This window comes from Panthera pardus, unplaced genomic scaffold (genome assembly GCF_024362965.1).
Source record: "Panthera pardus isolate Hobbes unplaced genomic scaffold, ASM2436296v1 HiC_scaffold_8, whole genome shotgun sequence".
Lineage (NCBI taxonomy): Eukaryota > Metazoa > Chordata > Mammalia > Carnivora > Felidae > Panthera > Panthera pardus.
The window spans coordinates 93,802,720-93,820,821 of record NW_026527013.1 but is presented as its reverse complement, the minus strand read 5'-3'; the positions used below and the strand labels follow the sequence as shown (position 1 = coordinate 93,820,821).

Below are 18,102 nucleotides of genomic sequence, written 5' to 3'. Positions count from 1 at the left end.
ACACCCCAGTTACATTAATAGATCATCCAAACAGAAAATGAATAAGGAAGGCTTTGAATGACACATTGGACCAGATCGATTTAACAGATATATTTAACATTCCATCCCAAATCATCAGAATACACATTCTATTCAAGTGCACATGGAATATTCTCCAGAATACATCACATGTTAGGCCATAAAACAAGTCTCAACAAATTCAAAAAGATCAAAGTCATTCCATGCATCTGATGAAAACCCTATGAAACTAGAAATCAACCACAAGAAAAAATCTAGAAAGAACACAAGTACATGGAGGTTAGATAAAATGCCACTAAACAATGAATGGTTAATCAAGACATCAAATAGGAAATAAAAAAAAAAAATACATGGAGACAAATGAAAATGAAAATACAATGGTCCAAAATCTTTAGGATACAGCAAAAGCTGTTATAAGGGGGAAGTTTAGAGCAATACAGGTCTACCTCAAAAAGCAAGAAAATTATCAAATAAACAAACTAATCTTACACCTAAAGAGGCCAGAAAAACAAACAAAAACCAAAAATAGTGGAATAAAGGAAATAATAAAGATTAGAGCAGAATAAATGAAATAGAAACTAAAAAAAAAAAAAAGAGATCAATGAAACCAGGAGCTCATTCTTTGAAAAGATCAACAAAATTGATATATTTTTAGCCAGATGCAGAAAGAAAGAAAGAAAGAAAGAAAGAAAGAAAGAAAGAAAGAAAGAAAGAAGAAAGTCAAACAAAATCAGAAATGAAAGAGGAGAAATAACAAGTGACATCCCAGAAATACAAAGGATTATAAGAGATTACTATAAATAATTATATGCCAACAAATTGGATAGCCTAGAAGAAATGGATAAATTCCTAGAAACATATAACTTACCAAAACTGAGTTAGGAAGAAACAGAAAATATGAACAGACCTATTACCAACAATGACATCGACTCAGTAATCAAAAAATTTCCAACAAACAAAAGCCCAGGACCAGATGGCTTCACAGGCAAATTCTACCAAACATTTAAAGAAGAGTTAGGGACACCTGGGTGGCTCAGTCAGTTAAGCTGCTGACTCTTGATTTTGGCTCCGGTCATGACCTCACAGTTTGTCAGCTCTTGGCTTGGGATTCTCTCTCTCCCCCTCTCTCTCTGCCCCTCCCCTGCTTGCAGGCGTGCGTACGCTCTCTCTCTCTCAAAATAAATACACTTAAAAAAATAAAGGAGTGTTAATAACTATTCATCTCAAAGCATTTCAAAAAAATAGAAAAGGAAGGAAAACTTCAAAATTCATTCTCCAAGGCATGCTGATACCAAAGCCAGACAAAGACACTACAAAGAGAGAGAGAGAGAAGAGACAGAGAGAGAACTACATGCCAATATCTCTGAGGAATACAGATGTAAAAATCATCAACAAAGTATTAGCAAACTGAATCCAACAATACTTTTTAAAAAATCATTCACCACAATCAAGTGGAATTTATTCCCAGGATGCAAAGGTAGTTCAATACTCACAAATCCATCAATGTGATACATCACATTAACAAGAAAAAGGATAAAATCCATATGATCATTTCAATAGATGCAGAAAAAGCACTTGACAAAGTAAAACATCCATTTATGACAAAAACCCTCAACAAAGTAGGTTTAGAGAGAACATACCTCAACATTATACAGGCTATATATGAGTAGGTTTAGAGAGAACATACCTCAACATAATACAGGCTATATATGAAACCCCAGAGCAAACATCATACTCAGTGGTGAAAACTGAGAGCTTTCCCCCTAAGATCAGGAACATAAGAATGTCTACTCTCACCACTTTTATGCAACATAGTACTGGAAGTCCTAGCCACAGCAATCAGGAAATATTGGAATATTTCCTGGAAAAAAGGAATAAAAGGCATCCAAATTGGTACGAAAGGAGTAAAACCTTTCTTGCAGGTGACATGATACTCTATGTAGAAAACCCTAAAGACTCCACCAAAAAAACTACTTGAACTGATAAATAAGTTCAGTAAAGTTGCAGGATACAAAATCAATGCACAGAAGTCCATTGCATTTCTACACACTAATAATAAAACAACAGAAATTAAGAAAGCAATCCTATTTTCCATTGCACCAAAAAGAATAAAATACATAAGAATAAACTTAACCAGTGTACTCTAAAAACTATAAAACATTGATGAAAGAAATTGAAAGTGACACAAAGAAATGGAAACATATCTCATGCTCATGGACTGGAAGAGCAAATATTGTTAACATGTCCATACTACACCAAGCAATCTACAGACTTAATGCAATCCCTATGAAAATACCAGTAGCACTTTTCACAGAACTAGAACAAATAATCCCAAAATGTGTAGGGAACCACAAAAGACCCAGAATAGCCAAAACAATCTTGAAAAAGAAAAACAAAGGTGAGGTATCACAATTCCAGATTTCAAGTTATAAGACAAAGCTGTAGTAATCAAAACAGTATGATACTGGCACAAAAATAGATACATAGATTAACCAAATAGAACAGAAAGTCCAGAAACAAATCCGTGATTATATAGTCAATTAATCTTTGACAAAAGAGGCAAGAATATGCAATAGGAAGCCATTTGTTCAACAAAAGGTGCTGGGAAAACTGGAGAGCTGCATGAAAAAGAATGAAACTAGACGGCTTTCTTGCACCATACACAAAAATAAGCTCAAAATGGATTAAAGACCTAAAGGAGACTTGAAATCATAAAAATCCTAGAAGAGAGAGAGGCAGTAATTTCTCTGATATTGGCCATAGATAAAAAACATTTTTCTAGATAGGTCTCCTGAGGCAAGAGAAATAAAAGCAAAAATAAACTATTGGAACTACATCAAAAAAAGCTTCTGCAAAGTGAAGGAAATAACCAAAAAATCTAAAAGACAACCTACTGAATGGGAGAAGCTAATTGCAAATGACATATCCAATAAAGAATTAGTATCTAAAATATATTGGGAACTTATAAAACTCAACACCCCAAAGCCAAATAATCCAATTAAAATGGACAGAAGACATGAATAGAAATTTCTCTAAGGAAGACATACAGATGGCCAACAGACACGTGAAAAGATGCTCCACATTACTCATCATCAGGAAAATGTGAATCAAAACTACAATGGGATATCACCTCACACCTGTCAGAATGGCTAAAATCAAAAACACAAGAAACAACAAGTGTTGGTGAAGATGTGGAGACAAGGAACCTTTTGGTACTATTAGTGGGAATGCAAACCTGTGCAGCCACTGTGGAAAATAATATGGAGGTTCCTCAAAGAGTTAAAAATAGAACTACCCTATGATCCAGTAATTGCACTACTAGATACTTAGCCAAAAAATACAAAAACACTAATTGAAAGGGATACATGAACTCATATGTTTATTGCAGCATTATTTATAATATCCAAGATATGGAAGTATCCCAAGTGTCCATCAACTGATGAATAAAGAAATTGTGGTGTGTGTATATGTGTATACACACATATTTTTTTCAGCCATAAAAAAGAATGAAATCTTTCCATTTTCAGTGCCATGGATAGAGCTAGAGAGTATAATGGCAAGTAAAATAAGTCAGTCAGAGAAAGACAAGTACTATATGATTTCACTCATATATGGAATTTAAGAAACAAAACAAATGAACAAAGAAAATAAGAGAAAGACAAACCAAGAAATAGACTCTTAACTACAAAGAACAAACTGAAGTTACCAGAGGATAAGTGAGTGGGAGGATGGGTAAAACTGGTGAAGGGAATTAAGAGTACACTTATGGTGATGAGCACTGAGTAATGTACAGAATTGTTGAATCACTATATTGTACACCTGAAACTAACATAAAATTGTATGTTAAGTATACTGGAATTAAAATAAAAAACTTTAAATAAGAAAGAAAGAAAGAGAGAAAGAAAGAAAGAAAGAAAGAAAGAAAGAAAGAAAGAAAGGAAGGAAGGAAGGAAGAAAGAAAGGAAGGAAGGGGAAGGAAGGAAGGAAGGAAGGAAGGAAGGAAGGAAGGAAGGAAGGAAGGAAGGAAGAGAAAGAAAGAAAGAAAGAAAGAAAGAAAGAAAGAAAGAAAGAAAGAAAGAAAGAAAGAAAGAAAAGACAGGTAACACTTCTATTTAGAACCTTCCATCTTACTCAGAGTAATACCCAAGCTTTTTACAAACAGCTGACATCTATGTGATCTGACACTTCCCCACCTTGCTTGCCTCTCTGCCTCATCTACTATTACTGTCCTCTTGTGTGATTAGGCTACAGCCATGATGGCATCTTTTCTGTTTCTCAGATATACCAGGCATACTGTAAGCTCAGAGCCTTTATGGCGGCTGGAACACACTTCCTTCAGATAGCCCCTCAGTTAACTCCCTCAAGTCTTCCAAGTCTTTGCTTAAATGGCATCTTCTCAGTGAGGCTTAACTTGAACCATCTCAGAGAATACTGGAACCCACACCTCTTCATATCAGCAATCCCAATCCCCTTACTAAGCTCTATTGCTTCCAGGCATTGTATTATCTAAAATACTGTATAATTTACTTCATATGTTATCACTTTCTTCCTTTCTCCTGTCCACTAAAATATACGATCCATGGAGTAGGGTTTTTTTTTCTCCTTTGTTTACTGATATAACCAAACATTAGAATAGTACCCAGCACATAGTAGCTGTTCAATAAATAGTTTTTAAAATTAAGTCTATATCCCAAATCATTTATCACCATAGTTCTGGTTTTATATTGCAAGTTCCTTTTATTTTTTTAATTTTTAAAAATGTTGATTTGTTTATTTAGAGAGAGAAAGAGTGTGAGTGGGAGAGGAGCAGAGGAGAGAGAATCCTAAGCAAGCTCTGCACTGTCAGCACACAGCCTGACGCAGGGCTTGATCTCACAAACCATGAGATCATGACTTGAGCCAAAATCAAGAGTAGACGCTTAACCAACTAAGCTAGCTACCTAGGCACCCCATCACAAGTTCCTTTTAGAAATCTCTACCTGAATGTCCTTCAGATACCTTAAATTCATTACATACAAAGTCAGAGTCATCTTCCTATAGGGGCCAAGGGCAGGCCACCCCAAGGTGGACTACTTTGGCATGATGATTATTCTGAAGGCAATCGAGACCCTACAGTCTCGAGGGATACTTCTGCCCCTCCCTTAACTACAGAGATGAATCTAAATTGGGGAGTCTCTCCCAGAATAAGGGTTAATAGCAGAGATAAATTTTATCTGAGTGACCCATCTGTATGGCAGAGCAAACATCTAATTAACAAACATCTGCTTTTCTTATCACCCTATGAAGTGCATTCCTTTCCTCTGAAGTCCCAGACCCTTGCCCCCTTTCTCCCTAGCTCAGGATGACATATACACCTCATTTTGCCCAACTGTCTTTGGAATTTCCATATGTGTACGGATTCCCTGTACAAACACTATTAAATTTGATTTTCTGTTAATCTTTCTTGTATCATTTTGATTTCTAGTCCAGCTAGAAGGACCCTTGAAGGGGACAGGAATTCTTGCTCTCTGACATTCTCTATCAAATTTGTTCTTCCTCCTGTTTTCTGAATTTGATTCATAACATTAATATCTATCCAGTCACCTAGGAGAGAAGCCTCAAAGTCATTCCTCATTTCAAGTTTTAGAACAAATTCCTAGCCCTTTCCTAATGCTAACAGGCATTTATTGTATTAATTAAGATCCTTTAGCCTTAATCTCTTGCATTAGTCTTCCGGGGATAGTTGTCCAATCGTTAGTGCCTAAGCCTGCTCAGGCTGCCATAAAAAAATACCACAGACTAGGTGGCTTAAACAACATAAGTTTATTTCTCACAGTTCTGGAGGCTAGAAATCCAAACTCAAGGGCTGGTTTCTCCTGAGGCCCCTCTCCTTGGCTTGCAGATGGTCACTTTCATGCCGTGTCCTCACATGGCCTTTCCTCTGTGCATGCATACTCCTGGGGTGTCTTCCTCATCCTATAAGGACACCAGTCCTGTTTGATTAATGCCTCTCCCTTATGACCTCATTTAACCTAAATTACTCCCTCAAAGTCCCTGTCTCCAAATACAGTCACAGTGAGGGGCTAGGACTTCAAGAGATGAATTTTAGGAGACACAATTCAGTCCCCAGTAGTCAAGGCGTCATGTTTTTCCCCCATCACGTGATTCTTTCTTTGTCCTTTAGAATTACTTTTACTATTCCTTGCACACAGGAAAAATTTGTTTTTTTTTTTCTACTTTGCATTTTTCCCAAATCATCTTTACTCTTGCCTTTATCAAAAGTAAATGTGGGCCTATTAAAATAGTTTTTCTTCAACTCTTTAACAGCTTTTGCATTTATCAGGTAGATAGAATTCATGTTGGTATAACATTTTAAAAATAGAGAAAAATAGCTCTTTTAGGTTTTGGTCACCAATTTCAATGTGTGTGTGTTGTGGGGAAGGGATCCTCAACACCAACAAACAATGCTCTGGACACCAGCTAGGTTTCTATAATTCAATTCAATTCTGACATTAGCTACCCAGAGATCGCATCCAGATTCCACAAGTTAAGGGTTCAGTCTTACAAGATGTCCCCACAAACTTCAGATACCAGTCACAAACCCAGGTTATCACCTATGCTTCTGACCAACCAACTATATATTAGAGGTTTCCACAGCTTCCTCCTTGAGTTTGATTAATTTGCTAGAGCAGCTCACAGAACTCAGAGAAACACTTTACTTACTAGATCACTCAAGATATAAATCAGGAACAGCCAGATGGAAGAGATGCATAGGGCAAGGTATGGGGAAAGAACACAGGGCTTCTATGCCCTCTCTAGGCTTGCCTCTCTCCCCAAATCTCCAAAGGTTCACGAACCTGGGAGCTTTTGAACCTAGTCCTTTTGAATTTTTACAAAGGCTTCATGATATGATATAGGTATGATTGATTAAACTTTGGCCACTGGCAATTGATTCAACCTTCAGCCCATCTCCCTTTCCTAGAGGTGAGGGGATGTGGTGGGGTGTGGGGTGGAGGAGTAGAACTGAAAGTTCCAACCCTCCAATCACAGGGCTGGCTGGTTCTCCTGGCTAGCCAGCCCCCATCTCTAGGTGCATTCTCAAAGTCACCTCATTGACATAACAAAAGAAAACTTTATGGCTCTCCTCACTTAGGAAATTCCAAGGGTTTTAGGCAGCTCTGAGCCAGAAATATGGATGAAGACCAAATCTATATTTCTTATTATAAATCACTGTACCACAATTGTTAACTGACTCAAAAAAAGAACAATGCACAGCCCTGAATGACTGACATGATTACTAATGCCATCTGTTGGTGGCAACAGAAACATGTTTTCAGCTGGGATAATAATTTTGCTTAAATCTACCAAAGTATATGTATAGAACATTTAAAGGTATAGAAATCTCCATATTCTCTTTCTTGACCTTCTGTATTCCTTCTTTCTGTGTCAGTCAAGACTCCAGCAAGAGGGTTAAATGAAGAAAAGTCGATTAGGGGACTGAACAATGAGGTGTGGGCAGGAATAACAAGAACAAGGGATAGTGAAGCACCTGGGAACTGCCAACAAAGGGAAGCTATTACCAGTCCTGAAACGGAGGGCAAAGTGGGACCAGAGAGGCTAAAATCTGGAGAGAACTGGAGAGGAACTGGCTGGTAGGAGCTGTGGTCATAAAGTATAGGAAACACAGTTGGGCTGAGGGAGTAGAAGGAATAAATATCCCTACGTATCTCTTCTACTATCTATCCTCCTAAAGCCAGAGGGGCAAAGAAACTCATCTTGTATTATGGATACTTATTTTATGTGTTTGGTTCTCTATATTGATCCCAGATTGAATTCTTACATGTCTCATTTATGATGGTAAGTATTCCAGTACCCATACATATATAAGAAGAACTCTTTTAAAAAAATTGTTTTTTATGTTTATTTTTGAGAGAGAGTGCTAACGAGTGGAGGAAGGGCAGAGAGAAAGGGAGACACAGAATCCAAAGCAGGCTCCAGGCCCTGAGTTGTCAGCACAGAGCCCAACGTGGGGCTTGAACTCACTAACTGTCATATCATGATCTGAGCCAAAGTCGGACACTTAACCGACTGAACCACCCATGTGCCCCAATAAACATTTTTCTAAATAAATAAATCAATGAATGCTTATTGTCTGTTCCCTGGTTTAAAAATCTTGCTGGGGTAAAAAGGGCAAAGTACCCAATTTTATCTTATGTCTTAATGCCCAATGAATTTCATCTGGTTCCTGAATACAATAAGGCAAACATGATAGTTTTTCTTGATCCCCAGCTATAAGTTTATGTGAGAAATAAATTTAAATACCAGACTCTCAGAGAGTTTGTCTCATGGTTTGGCTTTTAAAAATAAAATTTTCAGCATATTTTAAAATAAGACTAGCTCACTTATCTTTGCTTCTAGTTTTAAAAATCCACACTTTTAAATGGAAGTGATGAATTTATCTCCAAAAGAAGCACTGAAGTCAATACTTAAAACATTCAAATGTAGTTTCAAAGTCAAACTTTAATAACTAAACAGCCTGTTGAAAGCCAGCAGACAAAAAGTCTCCGGGATACTACAGATTAATTAATGAGCACTATTAAAGTCAAGGTCTAGGCCCCTTCCCGCAACACACAGAAATTATGTTTATGGTGACCAATATTCCTTTGTTCTGAACATTATACCTGTCAATCTCTGAGCCATGGAAGTCCTCTGAAATGACATCTGAGACAAATAAGCAAGTGTACTCATCACTTGCTATCCAATTACTATAGTTGGCTTCATAACAGGACTGCATCAGTGTTTTCAGTAGTACTGCGATAGTCGAGCAGATAGTTCTCCAAATGTCCTGTTCCCTTTTACATGCCCAACCAGGGGGAAGAGAGCATGGTGGAGATTGTTTTCTTGGTATTTTGGTGTTCTAGAAAAAGGTTTATAGTCTATTAGACATTTTGGAGTGCACATATACCATGAAAAGGACATTTTGATGGAAAACGTACATTCTGGTTGGTTATTGTTGTTAAGTGCATTGTTCAGCAAATGTTCTGCTATATTGAGTTTCAGGCATCAGTTGAATTATATCATGGTGAAATTTGTGATTAAGGTAAGCTAACTCAAAATGACAAGCCAAGGGCTTTTAAAACCCACATTTCAATGAAATCTGGCAGCACAAAAACAGCTGCTCTAAGTCTGCTCCTCTAATATTTCAAAGGAAGAATAGCAATGGATTTCTGATACCATATGTGCCAACTGCAGAAATTCTAGAACAGCCTGAGAGACCTGGGTGAAAGGTCACACTCTACCTTATACAGATGGCACATTTAATTATTAAAGAGAAATTTTAATCATTTAATCATTCCAGACCCTGAAATGAAAGGTCTTCTCAGATATCTTGAAGATTGTTGCAACCTAAACTCTGCTGTCAAACTTCTATAGAGCCAGTAAATAGCATATGTGATTTCATATCCTAATTTGATTTACATTTTCATGTGAGTTAATTTTGTTTTGCAGGCTTTAAAAGACATTTCATGGGGAAAAAAAATTGAAGGTCATGTCTTTGGCAGAGAATTTGTCTACCCCTGCAGGAAAATTAAATCTAAATCCTTGCTTCAGACTTAATCAGACTCCAATTCCTCAGGAGGATGGCTAAGTGGTCCCTTTTTTCAGCAGAGCTACAAACAGCTCTGCTGGAAAATTGTGCAACTAGCCTCAAAAAGGTTTTCAAGAAAATTCCCTTAGTTTTTGTTCATTACAAAAAATTAACAACCCCAGCAAAGTGTCTGGTATGTAGTGTTCAGTAATTGTTAGGCCATCCTCTCATCCTCTCAGCAAATGCATGCATGCACACATTCACACCCATACACTGGAATTCAAATTTAGTAATTTGGTAAGAATCATGGAATAAAATTGAGGATAATTCCAGCAATCAAAGGACAAAATCAAATGCAAATCAAAGGACAAAATCAAGTGCAAATCTTGGAATTAGTATGTCTAAATAAGAAATTTACTGTTAAAATAAGAAAATTACTCTTTCTGAGTCAACAATAATAGCAAATATTTATTGATAACTTATATGTCAGGCACTGTGCTAAGCTCTTCACATGTTAATGCTCATAACAGCTCAGATGGAAAAGTGCTATAATTATCTCCATTTTATAAATGAGGAAACTGAGGTACAAAGAGGTTAAGAGACCTGTAAGTTCACATTACTGGTAAATGGAGCCAGGATGCCAAACCAGGTCACTGAAATTTTAAAACCCACAATTGTATCAATACCCTCCAGCTAAAGACCACCAGGAATATACCTGAATTTGAATGAACTGGGTATATTTCTTATTACAGAGAAGGAAGATGTACAACAGGGTGTTTGAAAGCAGTTATTAAAGGATTTGGCCTTCTGTTTGGGGAAGGGCTTAAGGAAGTGAGACTTTTCTCTGGATTGGATGCTCTCAGGAAATGGGGGTAATGCTATGAATGGGTACCTTAATCAATCTTATGAAGGAGGGAAGACGGGAGGGCTGTAAGTGGTAAAGCAGCAGTGGTCACTCAGATTAGCAAGGATAGGGACATAGAGGGTCATAGTAAAGTAGGAAGAAGAATCAGGATTTGAACCCAGGTGGTTCACTCTGGAGTCGGTACATTACCTGCCTTACAGGCAAAAACAACAGAAAGAGCAAAAGATGCAAAAAATGATGGGAGAGATGTTTTGGAGAGAAACTTCCTTGGCTATGTAGTCGAGCAGAGGCGTCAAAGTGGGAGACAGATACCATAGAACTCCCTCGTGGGAGCTAAATTCTCTAACAATAGTCTGAAGTTTAAAAAAAAAAAAAAAAAGTCACTTTACAGGACCTATTTGCTTTCCTGGAAGCCATCTAGGTCAATCTACCCACAAGTGCCCACCAAACAGATTCTTCTCAGTTTTAAAAGGCTTAGCCCATCATTTATGTGTGTGATAAGGCTACTTTCTTCAAGAGGACTCAGGTCCCTGCTGGCAGCCTGATGTCCCCAGTGAACTTGATGGATGCTCCCCTCCACACATTCTCAGGGCCACTTTCAGAGGAGTTATCTCGTTTTGGGGTCTGAGATCCCTTTGGTACCACTGCCAGGAGGCTCTGCCAGGAGACTGCTGCACGGAGTTCTGATAAAAGCATGTGGGAGAGAAGTGAAATGTGTCGTCCTGCAGAGCAGTTCTGCCCTTTGCTTGGGTAAAAAAACCACGATTTCCTTTGGGAAGTTCTCTTCCCTAGCACATATAGTTCCAGAAGGACATGGAAATGAAGGTGCCCTCCCTGCCGCCCTCCTTCAATTCACCAGCAACACATACCAAGGAGTGGCCACACACAACATGAGTCAGGCAAGTGAGTCTCTCTTTCCAGGAGTCTGAATCTTGAATGGAGTAACAGAGACAGGAATTATGTGTAGATTCGACATGCGTCAGTTCTCTGCAGAGGCATGCATTCATTTCTAGTTGCCTAGATTCCCAAAACTGCCTTCATCTCTTTCCCTTCATCAACATCTCCTTTGACTCTCTGAGCTGTCTAGAATATTTCCAATAATTTTTTGCTTAAGTTAGTCAGTTCCTATTTGCATCCTAAGAAGCCGAATTGAAATGTAGATTTTATTTGATGATGTCTTCTATTGAGCAGAGTTTTGGAAAAACGTCCTTTAAAGATGCTGGTTCAAAATAATGAGAAAAGACATACAGTTAAAGCACTGACTCCCAGTTCACATGGAAACCAGAGTAGACGTGCCCAGGAGACTTGTTTTATTAAGACTACTGGTCTTTGCTCCGTACTGACAGGTGATCAGAATAAATGGCCACAAAGATAATGTGTCTTTGACCTTGATTTTCATTATGCAGCTCTATGAAAAGAAACTTTTCTTTTCAATGGGAGCAGATGATGTTAAGTTCATAGCTCATCTCCAACTTATTTTATTGAAAAACAAAAAGAGAACACCTTTATTTCAACTTAACAGAGAAATCTGATTAGGAGCTTCCTAAATCTAAAGACTATTTCTCCAAAAAGTCCACTGTTGTATAAAATCACAGATATTCTTAAGTGGGACAATATGCTCTTCTTGAAATAACAGTGACCCATTTACTTCCAAGGCTTGAAGCTTATGGTGCTGCATTTGAAGTCACACCAAGCAATCCTCTGAGACTCTGAAGTCTTAGTGTAACTGAGTAAGAAAAGAACATAGTCATAACTATACCTTTTGAAAAACATTCTGGATGGGAAATAGGAGGCATTTCCTGAATATCTGCATCGGAATATATGCTTGTAGATACTGGAGAGTGATTTTATTTTAGAAAACAGATATCCTTGGAGATTTTTATTCTGTAAAGTAGCAGGTCACACTACTTTACATATGACCATTTAAAAATATGACCATTTAAAAATGCTTGTCTGTGCTTATTTTCAGATGACTGCCCACATGGAAAATCCAAGAGAATCTACAAGCTATTAAAACTAATAAATGAGCTCAGAAAGTTTCCTTAATCCCAAACCAATAGTGTTCTCATATACCAGTCATGACCAATTAGAAAATGTAATTGAAATGAAAATCCTATCCACAATATCACAAAAACTAAAGGCATAAATCTATTAACTTTCAATATCAAAATAAATCCCAAAACAACACTGAGTTTAAAAAAAAAAAAAACAAATTGCAGAATGGCAGATACAAGGTATTTATATAAATGGTAAAATTTAACTTTCTATATAAATACAAAAAATATTGCATTTAAAGCAATTTAAATGCAAAAGTACTATATAAATATTTATGGATTAATATACAAAATGTAGTTTTCTGGTTTTACCTCTGGGTAATGCAAGAAAAGAATGGGACTGGGGAAACACAGGGATTTTACTGCTTAAGAAAATATCTGAAGCAAACATGGCAAAATGGTAAGGTATGTTGTAGGTGGATTATTATTATCCTCTCTAAAAGATCATCATTGGCCGCCACCGCCACTAGCGTGCGTGCTGGTCAGCAGAAGGGCTGAGCCTGTGCTTTCTCCTCCTTCCTCCCCTCCTCTCAACTCCGTCTACCCTGCCACTGGGACCCCGTGTCATCGCCCACACCGAGCACGATGCGCCCCAAAAAGGGAGGTGATGGAATTAAACCGCCCCCAATCATTGGAAGATTTGGAACCTCCTTGAAAATTGGTATTGTTGGATTGCCAAATGCTGGGAAATCTACCTTCTTCAATGTATTAACCAATAGTCAGGCTTCAGCAGAAAACTTCCCATTGTGCACTATTGATCCTAATGAGAGCAGAGTACCTGTGCCAGATGAAAGGTTTGACTTTCTTTGCCAGTACCACAAACCAGCAAGCAAAATTCCTGCCTTTCTAAATGTAGTGGATATTGCTGGGCTTGTGAAAGGAGCTCACAATGGGCAAGGCCTGGGAAATGCCTTTTTATCTCATATCAGTGCCTGTGATGGAATCTTTCATCTAACACGTGCTTTTGAAGATGATGATATCAGGCATGTTGAAGGAAGTGTAGATCCTATTCGAGATATAGAAATAATACACGAAGAGCTTCAGCTTAAAGATGAGGAAATGATTGGGCCCATTATAGATAAAGTAGGAAAAGTGGCTGTGAGAGGAGGAGATAAAAAATTAAAACCTGAATATGATATAATGGGCAAAGTCAAATCCTGGGTTATAGATCAAAAGAAACCTGTTCTCTTCTATCATGATTGGAATGACAAAGAGATTGAAGTGTTGAATAAACACTTATTTCTGACTTCAAAACCAATGGTCTACTTGGTTAATCTTTCTGAAAAAGACTACATTAGAAAGAAAAACAAATGGTTGATAAAATTAAAGAGTGGGTGAACAAGTATGACCCAGATGCCTTGGTCATTCCTTTTAGTGGGGCCTTGAAACTCAAGTTGCAAGAATTGAGTGATGAGGAGAGACAGAAGTATCTGGAAGCGAACATGATACCAAGCGCTTTGCCAAAGATCATTAAGGCTGGGTTTGCAGCACTCCAACTAGAATACTTTTTCACTGCAAGGCCAGATGAAGTACATGCATGGACCATCAGGAAAGGGATGAAGGCTCCTCAAGCTGCAGGAAAGATTCACACAGATTTTGAAAAAGGATTCATTATGGCTGAAATAATGAAATATGAAGATTTTAAAGAGGAAGGTTCTGAAAATGCGGTCAAGTCTGCTGGAAAGTACAGACAACAAGGCAGAAATTACATTGTCAAAGATGGAGATATTATCTTCTTCAAACTTAATATACCTCAGCAACCTAAGGAGAAATAAATTTTATTGTTCAGATAAATGTACAACTTCCAAAAAGGGATAGGATTTCTTTTAATTAAAATTTCTGAAAACTGAGGGACAAATACAGTTGGGGGATGGGAATCTTCTAAAAACAGAATTATTTTTGTTTTAAAATTAAAACACTGTGTACCTCCAATGAAATGCAAGTTCACTAAATGTGAACAAATTTGCTTTTCACGTGAATAAGACCCTAGTCCAAATTGTAGAGGCTTTTCAGGAACCATATTACTCTCATGATACTTCATTAATCCCCATCACGGATGCCAAGCCTGACACATTTGACAGTGAGGACAATGTGGCTTGCTCCTTTTTGAATCTACGGATAATGCATGTTTTACAGTACTCCAGATGTCTACACTCAATAAAACATTTGACAAAACCAAAAAAAAAAAAGATCATAATTATTCTCTATAACTTTATCTTTCATAACAAAATGTTTTAAAATATTATTGCAACTGTGAGGAACAGAACAAAAATTTTTCTTATTGTTCCCTTATGCCAAGTGGAGAATCTGAGAATGAAATAAGAATCAGTCTAAATGTGTGGATGAATTTGTTGTTCCTAAAAACTTTACCAGCAATGTAGCCAGCAGATGAAGTTGTTATGCATGAAATAACTTGGGACCTATGTGACCAGAGTCGATGCTCTTTAAATAAACATCCATCTACGTTTCCCCTTATGGAAAAACTTCTCCCTCAAGCTTTTATAAAACAGAGGTGGCAATGCTGGTCCTGGACAAAGAGGAGAGGGAAACGTCCTGAGTCTTGGTGCCAATTTTAACCACTCATTACTTGGTGACCTTGGAGAAGTTACTTTCTCCTGTCTCCAGTTTCTTCATATATGTACATACATATATATATATGTACAGAGAATGAGGAAATATATATATATATATATTACTGCTTACTGCTATAAAATGCTGGAGGATTCTGTGTATATAGTTTTCACTGATTTCCAGACCAAATTTCACAGAAAGCCAAATATAGTTAAGTTGTTGGGAAGTGCAAATACAATCACTTTTTGGAGAAAAAGGGTAGAAGCTTCCTAATACTAAAGGTTCACTATCAAGAAACTGATAATTTGTAAACAGGATTTAATCCTGAGGATTATCTTTGGAAGAAAATGTACGGAAGTGTTTGTTATTTTAGTGCCTTTTCTTAACTTACCAAAGAACTTTATTTGAAGAATTTCATTCTTTTCTTATCAGACTAAGATGTTTGATAGAAATTAAGATGCCTTCAGTTATTTTTGTTGGGATAAAGGCTAACCTCTGAAATTTACTTTAATTGGAAAAAGAATGTCAACTATTTTCATATTTTTATCCGCAGATGTACAAAGGCAATGGTTAAAAGCAATAACTCAGTAGTTCCGCTGGGTTTGAAACCAGACTTTGCCACTTACAATTGGATGCCAAATAATTTAACCTCTCTGCTTCAGTCTCTTCCTCAGTAAAATGGGGATGATGATGGTACCTACCTTTAGGCTATTGGGGTTTTAGGGAAGACAATCCTAACTCTCTCCTCAGGTGGATCTAGGTTTTGTGAGGCCTGAAGTTTATATTTTTGAAGAGACTCTTTAAGAGCAAGAATTTAACATTATTTTAAAAAAAATTTTTAATGTTTATTTATTTTTGAGATGGAGAGAGAGAGACAGAGTGAGAGCAGGGGAGGGGCAGAGAGAGAGGGAGACACAGAATCCGAAGCAGGCTCCAGACCCTGAGCTGTCAGCCCAGAGCCAGACATGTGGCTCAAACCCACAAACCTCAAGATCATGACCTAAGCCAAAGTCGGATGCTCAACTGAATGAGCCACTCAGGTACCCTAAGAATTTAACATTATATATATGAAATAAGTTATAAGGTCATAAAAGGAATCCTGAAGCTTAAGCTTTATTATCTTCTTGGTATACCTACCTCTGCTTTCCTCCACTCTCCAGGCCAAGAACCAACAGAGAAAGTAGACACAAAAGTCACAGTTGGAGATCAAAACACAGTCAAGCAATCTATTATTTACAATTCAAAATCCAAAAAGTCCTAAAATCCAAAAGTATTTTTGTAACTCATTTAGCAGAAAAATCCAATATCATCTGAACTCATTTGACAGTAAAATCTGATGTGATGTGATATGGTCTTAATTTATCCCACTCAGTGTGACTATTCATACCTTTTAGTGCAGAAATAATAGTGTTTAATACTGGACAACTGTCCCAGAAACTATCATTGAATCATATAATCTTTCTAAAATCTGGAAATTTCTAAAGTTTGAAACCCACCCACCTGCTCCCAGGAACTTCAGATAAGAGATTGTGGACAGTGTCAGGTTTATTACTGACAAAGCTGAACTGAGGAATACATCAGAACCCCAGAAGTACAAGGGCTCTCCAGAGCAAGCTTAGTGTGCAGAGGGGCAGAGAACGCCACCTTCCTGGCCTGGAGAACAAGCCTTCCTGAGTAAGCAGCTGCAGCTGCCTTCCCTTCTCTCAAACTCACCAACTCTCCCAAACTTGTCCAGAGGAGGAAGAAGTTACTGAGGGGGCAGATTTGAGAAGCCCAAAGAATTACTCCCAAATGTTTCCCTCCCAGGGAGTCACGTGGAAACATGGGAGGCAGGAATACATGTTCCACACTAGCAGTGGGGTTATGGTGAAGATGAAATAAAACCATGACTTAAAAAGCTTAGCTTTGTTCCTGACCCCACAGGAAGCCTCAGTATCTGCTACCGTCACAGATAAATCTCCTGCACCTGAGTAATTTCCCTCTGGACTCAATCTCAGGACAATGTGGCCCTTTCCAACTCTGGTTTCTTTCTTGTGGTGTGAGGAAGCTGCTTGCAAGAGTTAGTATCACCCTCAAGAACAGCGCTGGTCCTTAAGGGATAGATTTCATTTTATCACTCTTTATCTCTTACTTTCTTTGTTTTGATTTCTTTGCTTGTTTATTTTACATTCTATGTTACTGGCTATTTTATTTATCTTTAAACCTGAGTTTTTACTAACCACTTTAAATCCTTTTGGGAACAGGGTGAGTATAAAGATATAAACAATTTTTAAGTAATTCAAAGAACAACAGAAGTATTTGCTACTTATTCCACATAAAATAGATGAAATCAGTCAAATATGGAGGAGAAATCCAAGGATTAAGAGGTTTTGCATGACTGAAATTTGGTGAGAGAAATAACTTTCATGTCAGATATTTTTGTATCCAATTATCTTCTGGCTCCATGAACCAGAAATTTCTCGTTTTAAAGGTGTTAATGAAGTATATCATCTTATTTTATAAGAAATGTCTGATGAATCAAACTTTTTAAGAATGAAATCGGTCAATGGAGTAGAGAATAGACAGAAAGGCAGTGCTAGATCTTTAGGTGAATAAAACATAAGCTATATGAAATCATACTTAAGATAACTTACAGAGATCTATATAGAAGAGGTAATCAATGATGACATATTTTTTTACTTTTTATAATCATAAATATATGTGCACTGTACAGTGATTAAAAATAGAAATTAATACAAAAGAAAACAATAAAAGTTACCTAAATTCCTCAACTCCAAGATCATTAATATTTAGGTGCATATCCATCCAGTCATTTTTATTTGCATATTTTTCTTTTATTTTCTAAACAGGGATCACATTTTACTTATTATTTTACAACTTGTTTTTTCAGCTAACTATAGATCCTAAATATCTTCCCAGGGTATTAAATATTCCTTTAAAATAATTGTTATAATACCTGTTCATAGTAGTATATTAAAATAGTAGAGAACTGTATTGAGAAAAAAGTAAAATTCTGCTTATCTTACCAA

The 18,102-nt window shown here is 37.1% G+C and overlaps 1 protein-coding gene across 1 annotated transcript; it reads left to right on the top strand.

The window, feature by feature from the left end:
* The first annotated feature begins 13,046 nt into the window (after positions 1–13,046).
* LOC109263664 (obg-like ATPase 1) lies at positions 13,047–14,306 on the top strand. Its single transcript, XM_053898333.1, is given in 2 exon segments — positions 13,047–13,817; positions 13,820–14,306. Coding segments are annotated over 2 exon segments (1,188 nt in total). The 5' UTR covers positions 13,047–13,087; the 3' UTR covers positions 14,278–14,306.
* The last annotated feature ends 3,796 nt before the right edge of the window (positions 14,307–18,102 follow it).